At 36.6% G+C, this 18553-nt stretch overlaps 1 protein-coding gene across 2 annotated transcripts in view; it reads right to left on the bottom strand.

Moving 5' to 3' along the window:
* Window positions 1-18400, bottom strand: part of TEX9 (testis expressed 9) — a 37516-nt gene extending 19116 nt beyond the window's left edge. The window contains exons 1-10 of one of the 2 annotated variants that reach the window (XM_040570669.1): window positions 18256-18400; window positions 18037-18122; window positions 16991-17054; window positions 15420-15490; window positions 11777-11825; window positions 10658-10740; window positions 8981-9159; window positions 5876-5958; window positions 3348-3521; window positions 269-403 (exon numbers count right to left, since the gene is read on the bottom strand). In XM_040570669.1, the coding sequence (XP_040426603.1) occupies window positions 269-403; window positions 3348-3521; window positions 5876-5958; window positions 8981-9159; window positions 10658-10740; window positions 11777-11825; window positions 15420-15490; window positions 16991-17054; window positions 18037-18122; window positions 18256-18306 (975 nt within the window). In that variant the 5' untranslated portion in view covers window positions 18307-18400. The remainder of the gene's footprint in view (window positions 1-268; window positions 404-3347; window positions 3522-5875; window positions 5959-8980; window positions 9160-10657; window positions 10741-11776; window positions 11826-15419; window positions 15491-16990; window positions 17055-18036; window positions 18123-18255) is intronic. The other variant, XM_040570670.1, reaches the window with a different exon arrangement.
* Window positions 18401-18553: the final 153 nt, after the last annotated feature.

Raw genomic sequence — 18553 nt, 5'->3', positions numbered from 1 at the left:
TATGTATTAGTTGTGTATGTGTACTTCCCCTCCCTTTCTAGGTACATTTATTATCAAAAAAAAGGCAAAAAAATGAGAGGCTATAATTTTCTTCTACGCATTTCTTCCTCCAGCAGTATCATCAGCGATGTTATCAAGTCCCTTGATGACTTGCTGTTAGTTACTTCTGGGATAGTCTGTAAAGGACGCTGTACTTCCAAAGCTGATTTGTCTCATTCCAGCAATATTGAGTAATCACAAATTGGAACTTTCTTCTGAACCACTGTACCTTGTTACTTTGCTTCAGTTTATGCAGCTCCACTTTATATCTTTCTGCTTCTTCCAAGGCCCTATTTAAGCGAACCTCTGTTGCACTCTGACTGGTTGCGGCCTGCTTTTGTACACGCTTCAAATTCTCTAGTTCCTATATAGGAAGAAAAGGTTAAAAACAAACGTTATGAATCATGGTATTGTAACGAATACCATACAACCAAGACATTTGCAGCAAGGCTCATCCCTGAGAACTTAGCGGACTTCTGTGGCCTGTGAATAGAATCAAAGACCATTAATACCACTGTTATCCCCTTTTTCCCTCCTCCTTTTAAATCTTGAAAAGATTTTTAAATCTTGAAAAGTCTTTCTAAGCTCTCTTTTAGCATTCTCTTAGAGTATTGTGGAGCTGATCATGTAAGACCACAGGATTGATACAGGAGACCACTGGTATGCCCAGTCTAAAAAATGGGGGAAAGTGCTGCCATGTTCAATCTGTGGCAGACTTTAGAATGGTGGCTAGTATTCGCAACTGCTTCTTTACCTCTTTTTCTCACAGCTTATCACATGTAATTACAAACTAGAAGTTAAAACAGCCTACCCTGATGCCTCAGGGTAGTAACTATTTCATCTAGCAGAAAATAGTTCATCCAGTGTTTATGGCAACAATCAAAACAGTTCCCTCTTATCTCTGATGAGTGTATTTCATAGTGCTGTAAGTGGGGAAATAAGAAAAAGAGACCAAGCTGAGAAACAGAGTAATGAGATTAAAGATCAGAGAATATAGATGAAAGACAAAGTAGAAGAAATAAACAATTCTGGCAGAAAGAGCACATCTTGTCATTTGTGAAAAAGAAATAATCAAATTTTGGGTACAGAAAGATTATTTTAAACAAACTGAGGTTGGGGGAATGTCTTATTTTTAACCCTTTACCCTTAGGCACTCTTGTTCTGAGCAGTTGTTCCACTTCCTCAATTCCACACAAGCTGTTGTGGTGGTTACTTTAAGTAACCATCAGTTATCCAAGAAATACACTTTAGTATGCTTATATTGTACCCAGGTAAACATCTAATTGACAAGTATACCCAGAAAAAAAAAATGGTAAATTATGACTGGACTAGGTCTTTCTGGGAAGCTGGAAATCTTCTCCAACATGGATGAAGAAAAGAGGAGAGCAAGCTGCATCTCACTAATTCTTCAAAATGGTATTGGTGAATGTACCTCCCCAGCAGCTGGCAAAGACGTTGCTTCAACATTTTTTATTTTGTTGCTACCCCTGTCCCCCAAAAAACACTTGAGAGAAGATGTTTAACATTAAGACTTTCTTCAAGGCAAGCTGTAAAATCCCTGCACAAAGTCTTCAAAAGATTAAGAGCAAAAGTTTGGTGTTTCCCTAAACTTTATGTAACATTATAACTAATTTGAATTAACAAGTGGGAGAGAACATAGAGGAAATAATATTCTTCTAACTAGGCAGCAAACAGAAAATGATGGTAGCGCTTATTAGATCACCTAGATGGGGGCAGATGGTTAGAAGAAAATAAGAGTCAGGGAGACCAGAGAGCAGAAGAATGAAACGTAGAAATAACAAAATTAGTTACCATGTTTCAGGTAAATTGTGAAAACTTGGTGGAACTCTTTGCCTAGGTACATACAAAAGAACAACTGGGAGATTAATGAACTTGTATAAATTGCTGAGAATCTAAGCGAACGTGGCATAACACGTATCACAACTTGGTCTTCTATTACTTATGTCATAACAGAAGCAGTTCAGACAACTACCAGCTGGGTGTCGCATAACATGCACAGTTACAACACTGGGATATAGAGAGAAGTGAACACATTTGTAAACATGTTAAGATTTTTGTTTGCTAAGGATACTGAAGAGACTAAAAAATAAACAAAATTGTGTTGTTTTTTTTTTTGCCTTCTCAGTACTTTAAAGCACTACCACCATTTGTCATGACTGTGTCTGATAAGTGACCTAGACAATTTCTAGAAAACCCAACCTATTAGGAATAACCAAAGTGGGGTTGGTAAATTCAAAGCAAAGATAATGGAGGAAAGAGACCATATTTTGGATATGGTAGCTGTACAGCAGATGTGAATAAAATTTTAATTGCAATGGATATATCTTAAACGGTGGGATAAATTTTCTAATTGCGAATATGCAAGAACCAACATACATTTTCCTGACAGAATCAACAGTCAAGGTATGTACTTAAGTGAACTCACAACCTCCAAGTATCTGTGCAGGAACTACACACAAACTTAGTACATTTTAGTTTTAAAATGCCAGAACTTTGTAACACTAAGATGAAAGAACACCTATACAGTTGCATAGTACAATATAATGGAGGTATAATGAGGCTTTGTTAAGCTAAAGGTCGCGTTCTGCTTTCCCCACATTCCTGACTGTAACATTCTCCTGGTTATATTACATACATTATACAATACTATATGTAGTACAGGATTTTTATGTCAACCTCTCTAGCTCTCATAAATTAAAGAAAAACACATGCTGCTCTTTGATTAAGTTCCAAACAAACAAAGCTGGGTATAAAGGCCATCTGCTGTAACTAGGCACGTATACAATTTTGCATATGCGGCCTGCAGGAGGAGCCAGGTTAATTTTGATACATCCAAATTGGAACGGCTGATTTTCAAATAGTCCATTTTGAAGAACAGAGACATCCTTTCCTCTGCCTAGCAGAGGATACTAAAATGAGCTGCAGCTTTTTTAACAACTACAATTAAAACCAGAAAAATACAATTTCCCTGTATTTTCAAGATTTCTTTATGGCTTTGACAGCAGTTTCTGAAAAGGTGGTTTTGTCTCCTGCAGATCTTTCACACAATTTAATTTTAAAAGATAGAATATATGATAGTAGAAACAGAAGAAAAACAATTAACAAAATGTCATTTCTTCTTTCTACAAAGTGATTAGACCATATTAAAATATATTTTCTAAGACTGTTATCAGAGATTGAAATGCTAATGAGATCGTTGGATACAAATTTGTAAAGCTAGACTGAAGAGGGTGATTTGATGGTTTTTTTCCCTTTCACAAGATAAATGAGACTAATATTTGCAATACCTTTCCTAGTGCAATGACCTCTTGTTGTAATCCTTCACTTTTTTTGTTTGCTTCTTGTGACAACATTTTGTACTTTTCATTCTGAGACTGTTGCAGGCTGATTGTTCGTTGCAGTCTAGTCTTTTCTTCCTCACTATCCTTAAGCCGAGATTTTGAACTCTGATTTTCATCATCCTGTTTGACAGCAATTAGCAAAAACAAAAACAAAATTAAAATGTTGCAAGGAAGCAGTACAATATTGTGATAGTAATATTTTGTAAATAAAACTACAAGTATATATATTGTAGATATAAGGATAATCATTTTTTAAATGTTATTTCAAAATGTTTAGATGATGATAGATTTCACAACACTTTGGAGACAAACTAAAGAAACAACAGATCATGAATTTACCAGAGCAGTACTTCAAAAAATATTTTTCTGCTCATCTAATTTTCTGCAGTCTTTAAGTTGGGACCGTCTTACAGTAATATGTAAAACATGTGATTTCCTGTAACTCAAGGGCTGTGAGAACCATCAAAATGTTATGGAATTTTATGAATAACAATGGCACATAGATATTTCATAACATTTTTGTGAGAATAGCTAAATGCACACAATTAGGAAAAAATTTAGTAAAAAGAAGAGCATATAATTACTGATAATCAATCCTTTATGTTTTAAAGGATTACCTGGTTTTGACTTAAAAGCAAGCTAATGTTCCAGGATACATCAAGTATTCAAATCCAAGTTTCTCTCAACATAAAGTGAATCCTGTACTAGCTTCATGACCTACTGGCAATTATATCCCACATTAAGCCGTATAACTTAAAGGCATTTTAAATTTATATCCTTTTAAACACTGTAAGTGAATACTAATGTAGGTTATTTCAGAACTACATTATGCCCTTCATTTCTTTATCAAAAACATAACAAGGCATGCACAGAAAGTGGAGTTTCTATTAAAAAAAAGTCTCTCCTACCCTCCCAGCCCCCAGGAATACATGCTTCTCACATGGGAAATGGGTGCTTTATCCTGAGTGTTCGGTGACCACATGCATCTCAGATATTCCCATTCTTTATATTTAAAAGAAATTTCCTTATAATAATTGTACTGTGAATTGAAGCAAAACTCACAGTCTGTCTCAAGGCTTTGCAAGTATGTTCTTCCTGGGGCCTTTAGAATGTAATAAAGTTATTTTCACACCACAGAAACTACATACAGAGTAGTATGGAAGCAGAAGTAGGTACGAGGTTTTCTCTTGTCATCTGCTAGAGTAACTGAACTCCATAGTATTTTTGTCATGGAATGATGACGTTCTATAGCTACTGACAAAATGGTATTTAATCTGAAAGTGAAAGTGTCCTGAAAACCTGATGTTACAGCCTTCTTCTGATCACAGCATAGATATACAGAAATGCAGAAGTAACCACATTGATAAATACTAAATATGGTATCAAGTACATATATAAAATATCAAAATCTAATTCCTTCTACAGATTTTCTCTAGGTACCTATCTCCAAAACAATTTTTAATATCCTCCTGCTTCTTAACTCTCAATCAAAACCTTGACAGAAAAAACATGGGTGGTTTGTCATATGTTCTGAATGTCATCATCAAATTTGGGCCTGGGGAAAAGGAAGAAAAAAACATTCTGAAGTTAAGAGACCACAGTCAACAATAATGTAATTGTAAAAAAATGGAAAGTTAGTTCAAAATCCTTGCTTAGTTCCGAATGCATGAAAAAGAGGCAATCCCTCTGGCAGACAGACAGAAACTATTTCGGCTTTTACATTTCCAGAGGTGTTTTGAGCATCACCTGAAAGTATATTGGCAGACAGTGTAGATCAAAAAACTCTTGTAGTACACTGTAGCAGAAAGATACCAGTACAGTCTCCCCCTTCCTTACATTCATAACCTGATTCACTAAACATGTAGTCCCAAATGCAGTCCTTCACAGCAAGTACGAATGGTGTCCTGAGAATGGGGAAGCCTGATTTCCATTTTGATTACAATATTCCACTTAAAGTGGATCACAGCTGAGCTGTTTGCACATTTTTTTTCTATCAAGGACCCCCAGAGTACCTGACTAAATTTCACAAACTTAATTTACTTCTCATTCCATCCCTCTCCTTCTATTACCCATCTCTGGGCACCACTCATCTTCCCTCTGTATATCACAGATCTGTATTTTGACTCCTCCTCACGCTGATAGTGTTCTCCTTCCCCACAGTGATGCATAGGACACTGCAGCACCACAGTGTCCCTACAGCTGGGGCACATGTTCAGTACCAATCATTCATTCCTGTCTCAAATTCTTTTTCATGAAGTATGCTTTAAAAGCTTATAGTTTAAGATCATGTTTATACAGAAATTACTATTCTTGATTCTTTTTTTTTTTTTAATAGAACCTTAGTTCTTTACTAACTGAAGAGAAAAAAAAGAAAAACAATAGAAAGCCTAAATAAAGGTGAAGGGATTCTATTCTGATAATTTGTAAAAGGGGGATGTACTCTATTTCTACAGATAAGAAAACTCAGATCTTACCTTTTTCCTGCATTCACTCACTAAGCTGTCCAGCTCTTCCTGCATAACACGTAGCTTGGCCTTAAGAAACCTGATTTGAGCTTCTGTGAACATAAAAATTAATTATTTAATATCCACAAGTACTCATGACTCAATGCAGAGAAGAGGCAAGACCAACATAAGAACAATTCAGTTTCATCATCTTGTTTTTAAAAACACACGATATTGACTGTTTATTAAGAGAAATAGGCAAGTTAAAAGTAAGGTTTATAGATAAATGTTGCAAGTTTCTCATTCTTAGAGTAGCTTTAGATAGATTTTTCTTTTTAATAACTGAACACAGCATCTTTAAACTGCAAGAGTCTCTTCTCAAAATAGAAAATTACTGGAAGCTTTTGTCATACTATACATTACAGCATGTTTTGAGTTTGAAATCAAGGAAACTACATTGTAGGGCACATCTATGTTGCAATCAATCTGTAGCTGTAATTTGTGTAGTTACACCCAAAGTAATTTCATGCTGCTCACAACAAGGAATTACATGTAGACTGCAAAACCCTCCTAATAGATTAATACCCCTCCTACACACTAGTGTACTTTCTTAAGAACACTGCTAACAATATTCAATTAGTAGTTTAAAATCAAACCTTTTTTTTTTTTATTTTATTACTTTTATTTATTTTTTTCAAAGGCAGTACTTTATTGCTCTTGGACAGCTAAGAAATACACTACCATAATGACAAAGCAAGCCAAATGTGAAGAGAATGTGTTCTAATCCCCATTGCTCACTCTTCCCCAGATCATTCACAAGAACTCCCTCTGAACTTCCACATGCATGAAGCGTGGTAACAATATGAGGATCAAGCGAACAAAATAGAAATTACCATTATTCACAGTAGGTACAAGGGAAAAAGAATAAATTGGAGGAGGAGTACCTGGAGCTGAATGTAAATGCACAGATGGCTACATTTACTGATTTGCTGTAATAGGAATTCTTTGTTTCACCCATCCTCCCTTATCAACAGTTTATTGCAGCTTAAGTTGTAACTCTGCAGATGCCAGTAATAAGTAGGATTTAGGAGAACACCATATGAAAATAAAATACCAACTGACTGACTTTTTCCCTTTCATTACGAACTTAATAGCTTCTGGTAACTAGTAGCTATGGATTTCCTGAGCTGGAGACCGCACTGAAGCCATCAAGTTGAATTCTCTTTCACATACTTCTATATTACTCTTTCTCTTCTTAAGACATACTACTGTTTGGTATTCACGATGTGCTATGTTTAGCTTTTTGTTAGCGTTTGTTTAGCTTGCTTTAAATTCATTTTAATGTGGCATTGCCTAGCATCTCTATTGCAGAAAGTCAGCTTTCCGTTCACCATTAGTGATTCCATTACAGAATTTTGTATACTTCCCTCAAATATTTTGTTTTCACATTAAGATTCAAATTCAAGTTGTTCTATGCTTGTGATTGTTACTATATACTCAGTCCTGTGTCCTTACTAGCTCTGCATTCTGGTTCTGAGATGGGGTGTGTAAAAACCATGTGTCATGCTGCAGATGGGATAGCATCAGTTATATAGTGCATAACAATACCAGTACAGTATCTTGTTTTCTGTTATCTTCTTATCAATTTTTAACACACACTTGGTTATTTCCACTGTGAACAATCAGTTTATGCTTTTGGAGTTGTCTTAATTAGTAATAACTACACTTAAGTCCCATTAAGAAGTAGGTATAATTTAATGTATCTTCAATCAGTATTATATTGCGCTCTTTAATGCTCAATATAAATTTCCTTTCTATCACCTCACTCAGTAGCATGAGCTTCTCCAGCAAGACTTCCATGTCAGTTCTCACTATCCTAAAATCATTGTTTCATACACAAGTTCCTTTACATGCTATGATTCATCTTTTTTACAGATTATTTTTCTGTATATTGAACAATGTAAGCTCACAATAGATCACTCTAGGACTACACCACAGCCTGCAGAAATTGGTTGTTTCTATAATTTCCGTCTCCTCTTTTACTGAGTTAGTCCATAGACTTCTAGACAACTTCCCTTCTGTCTTCGGCAGCTCTGCGTCATTAAGAACACACAATAGTAAACCTCATTAATGTTGTCTAAGAGGTATCAGGGTATTCTAAATAAGCAATGACAAACTTCAGGGGGAAAAAAAAAATCAATCCAGAGTGTTTTCATTTCACTTCATCATTGAAGTGAAAGAAACAATCCTCAATGCTCAAGTACATGCTCTTGGTCTACAGGCCCTGATTAATAGACACCAGTAACAATTCTCCTTGAGTTACCTTGAATTTACATGGTGTAAGCTTTCAATGCAATCCAAAGCAATTTCTTTTTACCTCAGGAACAAGAACTGTTTAAAAGAAAGCTTTGAGGATCTCTTTTGGGAGACTTACTAAAGTAAGACTTGCACAGAATTATATGAGGTTAGAAATCAAGCCATTTGTGTTGGCATGCTTGTTGATACCCAGCTATTAGATTACATGAAGAGGTTTTTGTTTTCGATTTTTTATGTTTTTTTTTTTTTTTTTTTTACTACTGCAGTGAATCTCTGACTTCGTGCTTACTTTAGCATTATAAGAAACTACATAAGCCTGCTTTTATCACACTAGAGCCAAAAAGATAAATGTGCAACATGCCTTTAGCTTCACTGGCTAAAGTAAATGCTGCAATTCCCCCTTCCTACTCTATTTCTAGGACAAACAAGCACCACAATCTGTGCAAAGGACTGAAGTTCATCTTTTTGGAAACACAAGTTTAGCATCATAGCATCATGTATTTTCATTTCCCGAGTGAAATGAATCAAGTTGTAGCCACAAATCAACATATGTAAACATTCAAATGTCAACTCAGAAAGGAGGAGATGAGGATAAAAAAAAAAATTCACTTTTTCCCGTGATTATTCCTATGTGATCTCATTTTTCTTTAGGACTGTATGAGGAAGACAAACCTTTTTGTTTTACCATAATATAAATTAAGGACTTTAGAACTTTCCCTATAATGTCTACTTTTCTTCGCCCCTCCCCCCCCCCCAGAGAAACCATTACTAACAGTCAGGCAGTAAGAATAAAGTATGTAACCATATGAAGAAACCTACCTGCTCCGATTTCATTTCCAATGTTTGGAATAATGTCATCATCTAGACAATCCGGCAAGCATCCTTTGTCTAGTTTTCCTTCAATTTCACTTACTGTTTTTGCTAAAGAAAAATCTATGCAATCCTCCAGTACTGCAACATGATCAGCATTTTGTGCTTCCAGATTTCTTATTTCTGTACTAAAAAAAAAAAAAAAAAAATCAAAAAAACCACAAGCCCTAGATGTTACATTTATAATTAAAAAAAATACAAAAATATAGTATTTGCTATACCTAAAACAACTTCGTTGCTTTCTTTCATACTAAAATGCATCAATGGCAACTTGCCATTTTCATTATGTAAAATACCTTTATTGTATTCCACATAATTACATCAGCTCATGTTAATACATGAACTACCATGGGGGGACAGAGAAACAATACCACTTTCTGCTAAGCTTTTAGTATGGTGTTTTTCTCATCTGACAATTTCAAAACTAAATCAGGGTAAGAGAAAGAAACAGAAGAATGTTCTTTTGGACTAAACTACTATCTTCAGCCTTAAATTTGACTATATCTTCCCCACACTGTTAACTTCTCCAACTTCGTTCTCTCTACCTACATGCCCACCTTACTGCCACAACTTATATATCATTATGCCTGGGTAGGAAACTTTGTTAATCCTTATAGTTGCATACCAGAGCCTTTAACAACATTGATGAATGCAACATACATGACACAGCTGCTACAGAGGCTATCTCCTCAGCTTTCTTTTATAAAACAATGACATTAGCTCCCACATCATCTGAAGCTCCTAACTCTTACTCAAATGTATCCTTATTCCAATGCAGCCTCAAAACTCATGCCAGTTCACTTCTCCCACAACTTTGTGTTCATCTTAAAGGTTCTCTACCTGCACAGCTCAGTCTCTAAATCTCATGAGATGGTGCCATCATGACAGCCTCACCTGAGCCAAAGAGGTACAAATGATCCACAAGTGACTTCTAAATCCTAAAAGATAATTCTGACCTGTGCTAATTTAATGTTGTGCCATCTTGCAGACAATTTTCATTCTATTTTGGTATCTTCTCTAAGTCTGTATTTTCTCTTGTAACAGCTTTCATTCGCCCCCAAGATTTGTGTCATGACTTTTCTACTCTTTTGTCCAGACCTAAAATTTTTGGTTATATGACCTCAAATTTGCTGTCTACAGAGCTGAAGCTTTTCAGCACTTGGTGAAAGCCCCTGAGAGCTGTGATACTTTTACCAACTCTCTCTTGTCCTGTAAGCTCAAGATTCACAAAAATAACAAAGACCCTAGATAGCATCATGTGTCTGATCACAAATCAGCCTGCAGCACCAAAGTGTGCTCTCTCCAGTTGCCCCAGACCTATCTCCCACAAGCGTGCTCATTAGGCATCCTTTTGCTCAAGGAGTTAACAGCTTAACTGTTAGCCTTGAGAAGTGCTTGAGCAGAAAGCAACAGTTTGTCATGATCAGCTGTTTGGGAATGATTTCAGGTGCTCCATGCAAGTAAACAGAGACAGCTACAAGGTGGAGATGACTACAGAGGAAATAGTTTCGTGCCTTTGTGTGATAAATCTATACACAGCAGCACATACGAATAAAAATAACCTGCAAGACAAAAACAGCAACTAAAATATTTTGTTATAAGCAAAAAAAGAGATACATACTATACCTTGAAGTTGTTCTTTTCCCCTTACTTCCAGAATATGGTCTATTCTGAGCCATGGGCACGGAAGCACGCTTCTTGTTTAGTGGCTACAAAATTTTCCAGAAAGCAGTGATTTTTATCAGTTAGAAATTACTACTTGCTAGTATGTTTTTGTTTGTTTTCCCCTCCTTTTTCATATAGGAAAGTACCCTTGAATTTGAATAAGAATGATTTCCAAAGCCTCAGAATCTCAGGAGAGCACCAAATCTCTTCAGTTTTATTTGTACTAGTGCTTATCTTGCATGTTTTATGTCCATATGCCCAAATTATAACACATCCAATAGTTACTTGCTTGTGGGACCTCTTTCAGCGATACTCATAATAAATTAATGCATAAGCAGGGCTTTCAAATATTGTTGAGACACTATTTGTCAACAGACTGCATTTCTTTGAACAATGCTTATCGTGCTTTCAAAAATGTTTTTTTTAGAAGTGTTATTTTAATCTTATAAATTCCCTGTAGAAAAAAAATGATTAACAATATTTTCTTACTTTCATCCAAGCAAATAATCTTCCAAAATTAGTCTTCTCTACTGTATTATGATAAATGACTGAAAACAACGTTTTGGAAACTTTAGCTCATCTCCTAAAAGACTCAATGTAAATTGGAGGCTTTTGACTTTTTACAGTTGGTTCCTAATCTCAATCCCCTTTTTACATTATATTTCCCTTGCTTTATTAAGTTATTTTGACTACTAGTTTATTAGTACAACTAGAAGACTGCAGCACTGCCTTTAATACTATACTGAGCAAGAAAGAAATGAATTATGTTCTAATATTTTGCACTTAGAATTGTTAAATTGACGTTCAAAGCATTGAACACTTCTATGAAGCGACAGATAAGCTTTACAGAAGAGAAACTTAAAAAAAGAAATTAAATGTGGTAGAAGTCCACCTAGCTACAAGTGGCACTGGGGAAAAAAAAATACTGGAAATGCTGGTCCACCTGTCCCTGTAGCACTCAGGTTTGAGCATCATTTTTCTTAGGCTTCCCACCCATGTAAGTCCCCTGTGTTGCACAATCTCAAAAACGGAACTAATACGTGGAAGAGAAATTAACCAGGATAATTTTGACATTGATACCTTGGTACGTGAGTGTTTAAGACATGAAACTTCAGGAAAGAGTGGATCTCTGCAGGAACAAAAAAAATAAAATAAAATTCACTGAATGCGTATAAAAAAACATTTTAGGATAAAAATCCACTACCATCTGAATCAGGAGAGTAATGTTTTATATATCTACAATCAGCAATATGTAGGAACATATACCAAGTTCAATCATCAGTTCACTCACATTCTGTCATTCCATTCTGTCTCATTTGCTACATAAATCACCTGGTGAGCCTAAGACGTTTATTCTAATATGGTCTCCAACATAACCGTTTATTTATGTACTGCAATCTGAATCTCATCTCTTGCTGTTCAGGTGACTGCAGCAAACACCGGGTTATTTGATCCATGATTCCCTGCATGAGGGAGTACTTTGCCAGCATGTGGAGCGTTAACAGCTTCAACAGCTGGACTGACAAACCATTACCAAAGACCACCAACAGTTCAGTGACTCTTACACTTACCTGACATTCAAGCCTCTGAATTAAAGCGAAGAAAATGATGATATAAACCAGTGTCCTCTACATCCTAGGCGAGAGTGCTATGGTATGCTTAGATTGACTGTTGTTAAGTCAATTGACAAGGACTGTCAAGTGAATAAGAGATGGGAGCAATTTATACAAAAAAAAAGCCTCAGAATTTTGCCTGAAATGCATATTACAAATACTGTATCCATTTTACAGATAAAAACCAGGAATGAAAGAGCAGCTTTCTTATCTGCTTATTTGGCTGGAAACCATACTTCTTAGCAACTAAACTTCAGGTTAAATGATATTTTAAAATCTCTTGGAAGCAAGATGAAAATATTAGCACACTATATACTATTAACTTCAAGTTTCTTGTCATACATATAATTTATTTTTAGAATCTGAGTTCTGTAGATCTGTATTAATGTACTGAAAGATGACTTTTTAACCACCTTTTACAACTTCTAGCTATTCAATTAACATGGAAGCTTATAAAAAGATAAATAAAAATATAGTAACAAAATTTAAAATCTAGGCACATCAAGTCACCTCAATGATTTGGCTCAGCAGATTTGAGCAAATATTCACAGGTTGTCTTTAAAAATCTTAGACACCCATCATTCGTCAGCAAGAATTATCTGCACAAAGCTCCAGATTAATCAAAAAAATCATCTGTGTGGTTGGCAACAGACTTCAAGAATAGGATGATTAGTTTTTGTCTGTTTACCCTATTTTCCTCATGCTTCCCTCCTATTGGCCAGTTTCAGGAGAGTGCAGAAGGTGAGGATTTTCTGCCACAGAAATAAGTTGCATATTATTCTGAAAAATATGAAAATCCAGCACTTGATGCTGAAGAAAACAATATTCTTCTTTCCATCCATAGACTAATTTGATCCTACCGCTTCTGCTGCCTCACGGCTGCCTTTGCAAGACAAAAATGTAAAACAAAAACCTCATTGTTCACTGAATTCCTCAAAGTCATTTAACTTTTTTCTTCTTCTTGCACACGGATGACAATGCATTTTTAAAAACTCGTAATATAGCTCTATAGTTGGTAAGCAAAATTAATGTTTAAAACCTGAAAAGGTATACAAGTAAATAGCCAGACGATTGCGGTGACAATGAAACAGAAGCTAATGTTTAACAATTCCATCTCAGCATGTAAATACGAGGTGCATGTGCATGAGCAAACCCTTTGTGTTTGCTAATCCTATTCCAAGCCTATAGCGTGCCTGCCCATGCGCATGCAGATCCCAGCGCCATGAGCCTGGCAATGCGCTGAAGAGTGAAAGTGTAAACAAAAGCTGATTTCAATGCAGTGTCACTGGAGCGGCTTTGTCTCGATGTTATTCGAGTTTCTCTGCAAATATTAAGCTATAAAATCCTGAGTCACTTATTTTAAAATACATGCTGACTTAGAGAGCAGCCTAAATATTTTTGCCTTTTCTTTTTAACGTTTCTTACTATTTTTTTTGCACCTAACCTATCTTTTTTTTCTGATTCTATTTCCTTCTTTGCTTCAATGTTTCCCCCTCTTTCCAGTTGCTTTAGTGTTCATTCTCCATAAAGCAAACAATGAAACTGGTTTCAAAATTATCTTAAGTGCTTCCTTTAGATTTGTGGCATATTTGCTTGCATGATTTTGGAAAAAAATATATTAAATACTTGGAGCTAATCTAATTGAATGGCCTCAATGTTCACTCATGGATAATCAGTGTGCTCTATTCCTAGCACACATTTCTATTTTTTTTCCACTACAGCATGGGATTTCAATTCTTCTCTTACATAAATGTTTACTAGAACACAGACTGTGGTTGTTTTAAGACCTATTAATTTACGTACGTAATTGGTAGATTAGCTGCTACTCTGATGTGCTAATTGCCAACATTTTCCTAATTATTTCAGCACTTCCATTTATTTCAAATGCATACAATCATAGCTGTTAACTCCCTCTGTAAGGCTGATTCCTCCGATCACATTACCTTGTAAAACAGCCCTATAACCAAACTCTGGTTTGAAGTTCCTAAAAATCTTCTGTCAAGTAGTCAAAATCCATCCAGCAGAACACAAAACTAAAGAAAGATCTAGAGTAAATTTGCAAAGCACAGCTATACTGATAATACATGTGTTTTTTTCTTCCTCACCTCCACAACTGACACACACAGCCTCAAAATGGCTCAGGAATAATCGTAATTATAGCAGTGAAGTTTTTTGCTGGTGTAGCCAGGCTTCCATCACAAAATTGTAGTCATACTTTTTTTGTTACTGAAAAGCTTTTTTATGGTCATAGAAAACTTTTTTTTTTCACTTTTACTTTGCACAAAAGTAATTACTTGATCACCTCTAGAAGAGTTTCATCTATACTACTTCAAAACCATTTCCCAACTGCAGCTTAACATTTGAAACAGCTTGTAGTCTGACCCTTGTATCTTTTTAGGAATCTGCCAGCTCAGATCTTTGATTAAACTGCATATTAGTATATCTCAAATCCACCCAGTTCGTGTGTTATCAATATACAATCCCTTGAACAACTGAGTAAGTAATAACGCCCCTGAACATCTAAGTAGATATTGTCAGGTATCCAGTCTAGAGGTAACAAATTTGAACATACAGGCCAAAACCCCCAGCTGTGCCCAATTCATACAGACCCAAGGTATGTTGGCTTCAGAAGTGTAATGATATCCAAATACCAGAGGGTGGCAGCTGAAGGTTTGTCTATCTTCGTTTTTTGCGTTTTTTTTTTTAATCACACATTTCATGTCCCACAAGCATTTAAGCCAAGTTAAATTAGAACGAAGAGAACCAGCATTTCTTTGTTTTATCAGCTGAGCTGGTTACAAAATATCTACTGCTCAATGTCTACCGTTTTGTACTGTAAAGAAAACCGCTACTTTTGCTCCCACTTTTACAGATGTCAGAGCTACTTAGTCTCCTAGATAGAGTATTTCAGCAAAATTAAGACTTCCTTAAAAACACAACAAATAGTTGTTTAGTATCAATTATTTCAAATAGCATAAAATCCAGACTCCACTAATACAGTATGCTGCAAAAATAAGACAAAACCGGAGCACGAATAGGGCAAGTCAAGGTGTGCACATCAGAGCCAAAGATTCCCCATGAATTATACACAGCAATTGTAAAGCACATACCTCTGTCTGTCATCTTCATGTAACTGAGTTTGTACTGAAAGTGGTCTAGATAGTGTCTCCTTTTGGCTTTTCTTTATTTAAAAAAAGAATATAGGACAATATAAACCATTAAAGATAAATTATATATTCTTAAATCACAGATCACAACTATAGTCTATGGAAAAAAGGGAAACTTTAGTCTACCATAGAGAACATTTTTTCAAACATAGGAAAAGATAGCTGGAAATTAAAATACCACTGATATCCCCAAGCATTTATTTCTGTTCCACAACATGTAATTACTGCCTTTTTACCATAAAAGGTTTGCCCAACTTATCATCTGAGATGCTGTTACCCTTTCTCATTTTTTTTCTGAAATGAGAAAGCAAATGCAGAGCAGGTGAAACAAATTTTCATTTTTTTTTTTTTAATTTCAGAGTAACCCTTAAAAATAAATCTTTGTTTTATTTTATGCAATACAGCCATAATTTGGACACTGATATGCTTTATGTACTTAAGAAAACAATTTAGTCTATCTAACACTGAATGTTCAGATAGCTTATGTTTCTAAGTTACAGTTAGAAAACATAACCAAAAACTAAATGCAGTTGTCCTGTTTAGTTTTTCTTTTTTAAACTTAGACTTGTTTCTCTTTTGTTATATCTGTGCAATCGGGCAGTGCTATGTGGTATATTAAGTGTCCCAAGAATATCTGATCTACTGCTGCATTTAGAGGAGGGGAAAAAAGTGGTTTTGTTGTTGCTGTTTTTCTAAAGGGAAGAAACTAGATGCTGTTTTGGATGTTTCACCTGCTTCTGCTCAAATGCCAAGCAGTTAGCCTGAGCTTATCAGAACTCAAGAGGAGAGCATATTTTCATAGGACACAAAAATGAAGTTTCGACAGTAGACAAACTACATGTATCTTTCCAGAATATTTAAGAATTTGGGTTCTAGGCCTTTTCTGAAGTGCAACATTATAATAAATATTTCTAATATTCAGAGCACCTTCTCTAAACTGTTTTGGGTATAAACCAGACCACCCCGCTCTCTTTTTCATAATTTGCCCAATTTTAATATAAAAATTGGTACACAGCCAAAACAATTTTAAAAGATACTACTAACAAACAGAAGAATTTTCTGTTTTAAGAAAGCTTCCTTTTAACTAACTACATATTTTCTATTTGTTATTCTTTATATTCCTTTCAGCTTGAACAACGTAGATCTTATTTCACTAGGATTATTGCAGAACTATCTGGTTTTCAAATACTAAAATAGCATTTTATTTAAGACATGGAAACATCCACAGAGGCTTTACTTAAACATCGTAAAATGTTTTTATGTATAAATCTGCGCAAGTGCTCTGTGCATCTGTGAACATCTACCTACCTGATGAACTTATACAAAAATTATTCCTACATGTGTCTTTAGTAGACGTTCACAATTTTGAAGGAAGAAGAAAATAGGAAGTAAAGTTTAGATTGAATTTGAAACCAAAATACCTTTAGTTGTCATGGTCTAAATAATTTCTTTTGAAACTTGACCCTGTGTGCATGTGAACCAAGGCTAAGTAACAGTCTGTATAGCCTACTCACCATTACTTCTTCAGCCTGACGCACAAGTTTTTCTGTTTTTGCTTCTAATTCTGCATTCAGTCGCCTGAAAGAGTACAAATGCTTGTCAATGACTCTCTGAAAGATTTGAGACATAAATGTAATTATGACAGTACCCGTCTTAACTAAATGAAATTTTAATAACTCCTACAAATGAACTACCAAATATACTTCAGGGTATTATTCAAATTGATTCAACAGTTTCCTTGGTTTCTATCAAATCTATAATAAAACACCATATACATATTGAACAGTAAGATTTGGACTATGATTCTGAGAGGGAAAGGGAGCCCCTTATTTTCTGTTATGCCATTGCTTAATACACATTTAGGTCTTTAATTCCTCAACACTTTTGTTTTTATTTATAATACTTATCTTAAGTGTACTTAGCAGCAGGGGTTGGGTAAGGAGTCACATACAATTAAATAAATATATAAATTAAAAGGTATCACCATACATATACATAGATTGAAATATGCTCGTGTTTTTGCATGTGTCACTTTATGGCTTTTCACATAGTGTAACGGGACACTGGATCACCACACGCCTCACCACTTACAGGAGCTGGGAACTGACAGGAAGGAGTGTGAGTGCTTTTACACCAGGGCAGCAAGGTGCTTTCTGGTCTGTAATTAGGGCTGCCTTTCAGGATCGTTGCGTCTCTCTTAAGCTTCAGAACCTTCAAGCCTTTTTTAAAACAGTCTTAAGCACTTAGATCTTCCTAACTTAAAAGTAATACCTTTTTTATTATTATTTTAAGCAGAAAAACCTAATGTCCATGACTGAATTAAGGCCTAGTGCAACACACAGCCAACCCTGATGTTCCTGTGCAAAACGGCAGTAGGAAAGCTGCACTGCAGCAGGAAAAAAAAAAAAAAGTTCCAACCCCACTTTTAGTACTCTCATCTGTGCATTTGGTAAAAGCGGTTGAGAGATTCCGATGCTGGAGATTAACTGCAAGCCCCGCTACGTGAGCGAGCGGGGTGACGGTGAGGTGCTGACAGACCAGCGCCCCCCGGCCTCCTTACTTGTACTCCGCCTCCTTGGCCAGCAGGTCACCGCTCACCACGCTGCTCCCAGCGGGCGGCGAGGGGCCTCCGGGCGCTCTCCGCACCTGTAACGAAAATGAGTCAGGGGACGGGACGGGACGGGACGGGACGGGACGGGACGGGGCCCAGCTCGGCCGCCTGCCCCTCACCCTGCCCGCCGCCCCCGCTCGTCGCCCCGCGCCCGAGCCACCGCCTCACCTCGGGCAGGCCGCCGCCCCGCCGGACCCCGCTTTTGCCGCCCGCCGCCATTTTGTTCGCGCGGCGGCTGCTGCGCGGCGTCGCCCTCGCCCGGGCAACCGGCGGGCGCCGCTCTTTCTCCGGCCCCGCCGCCGGGCCGAGAGGCTGTCGCTCTCGCGGCGTTTTTTTTCGTCCCCACCGCGGGCCGTAGCCCTTGGCAAGTCTATTCTGGCGCCGTTGGGTCCCGGGGGCAGGGGCAGTCCCTGTTGCGGCACGTTAGGGCCACTGTTGCAGGCGCGGGCAGCCACGTTTCAGCCCT

Source organism: Cygnus olor, chromosome 11 (genome assembly GCF_009769625.2).
Source record: "Cygnus olor isolate bCygOlo1 chromosome 11, bCygOlo1.pri.v2, whole genome shotgun sequence".
Lineage (NCBI taxonomy): Eukaryota > Metazoa > Chordata > Aves > Anseriformes > Anatidae > Cygnus > Cygnus olor.
Note: the sequence above shows the minus strand (reverse complement) of the source record. Positions and strands in the feature narration are given on the sequence as shown.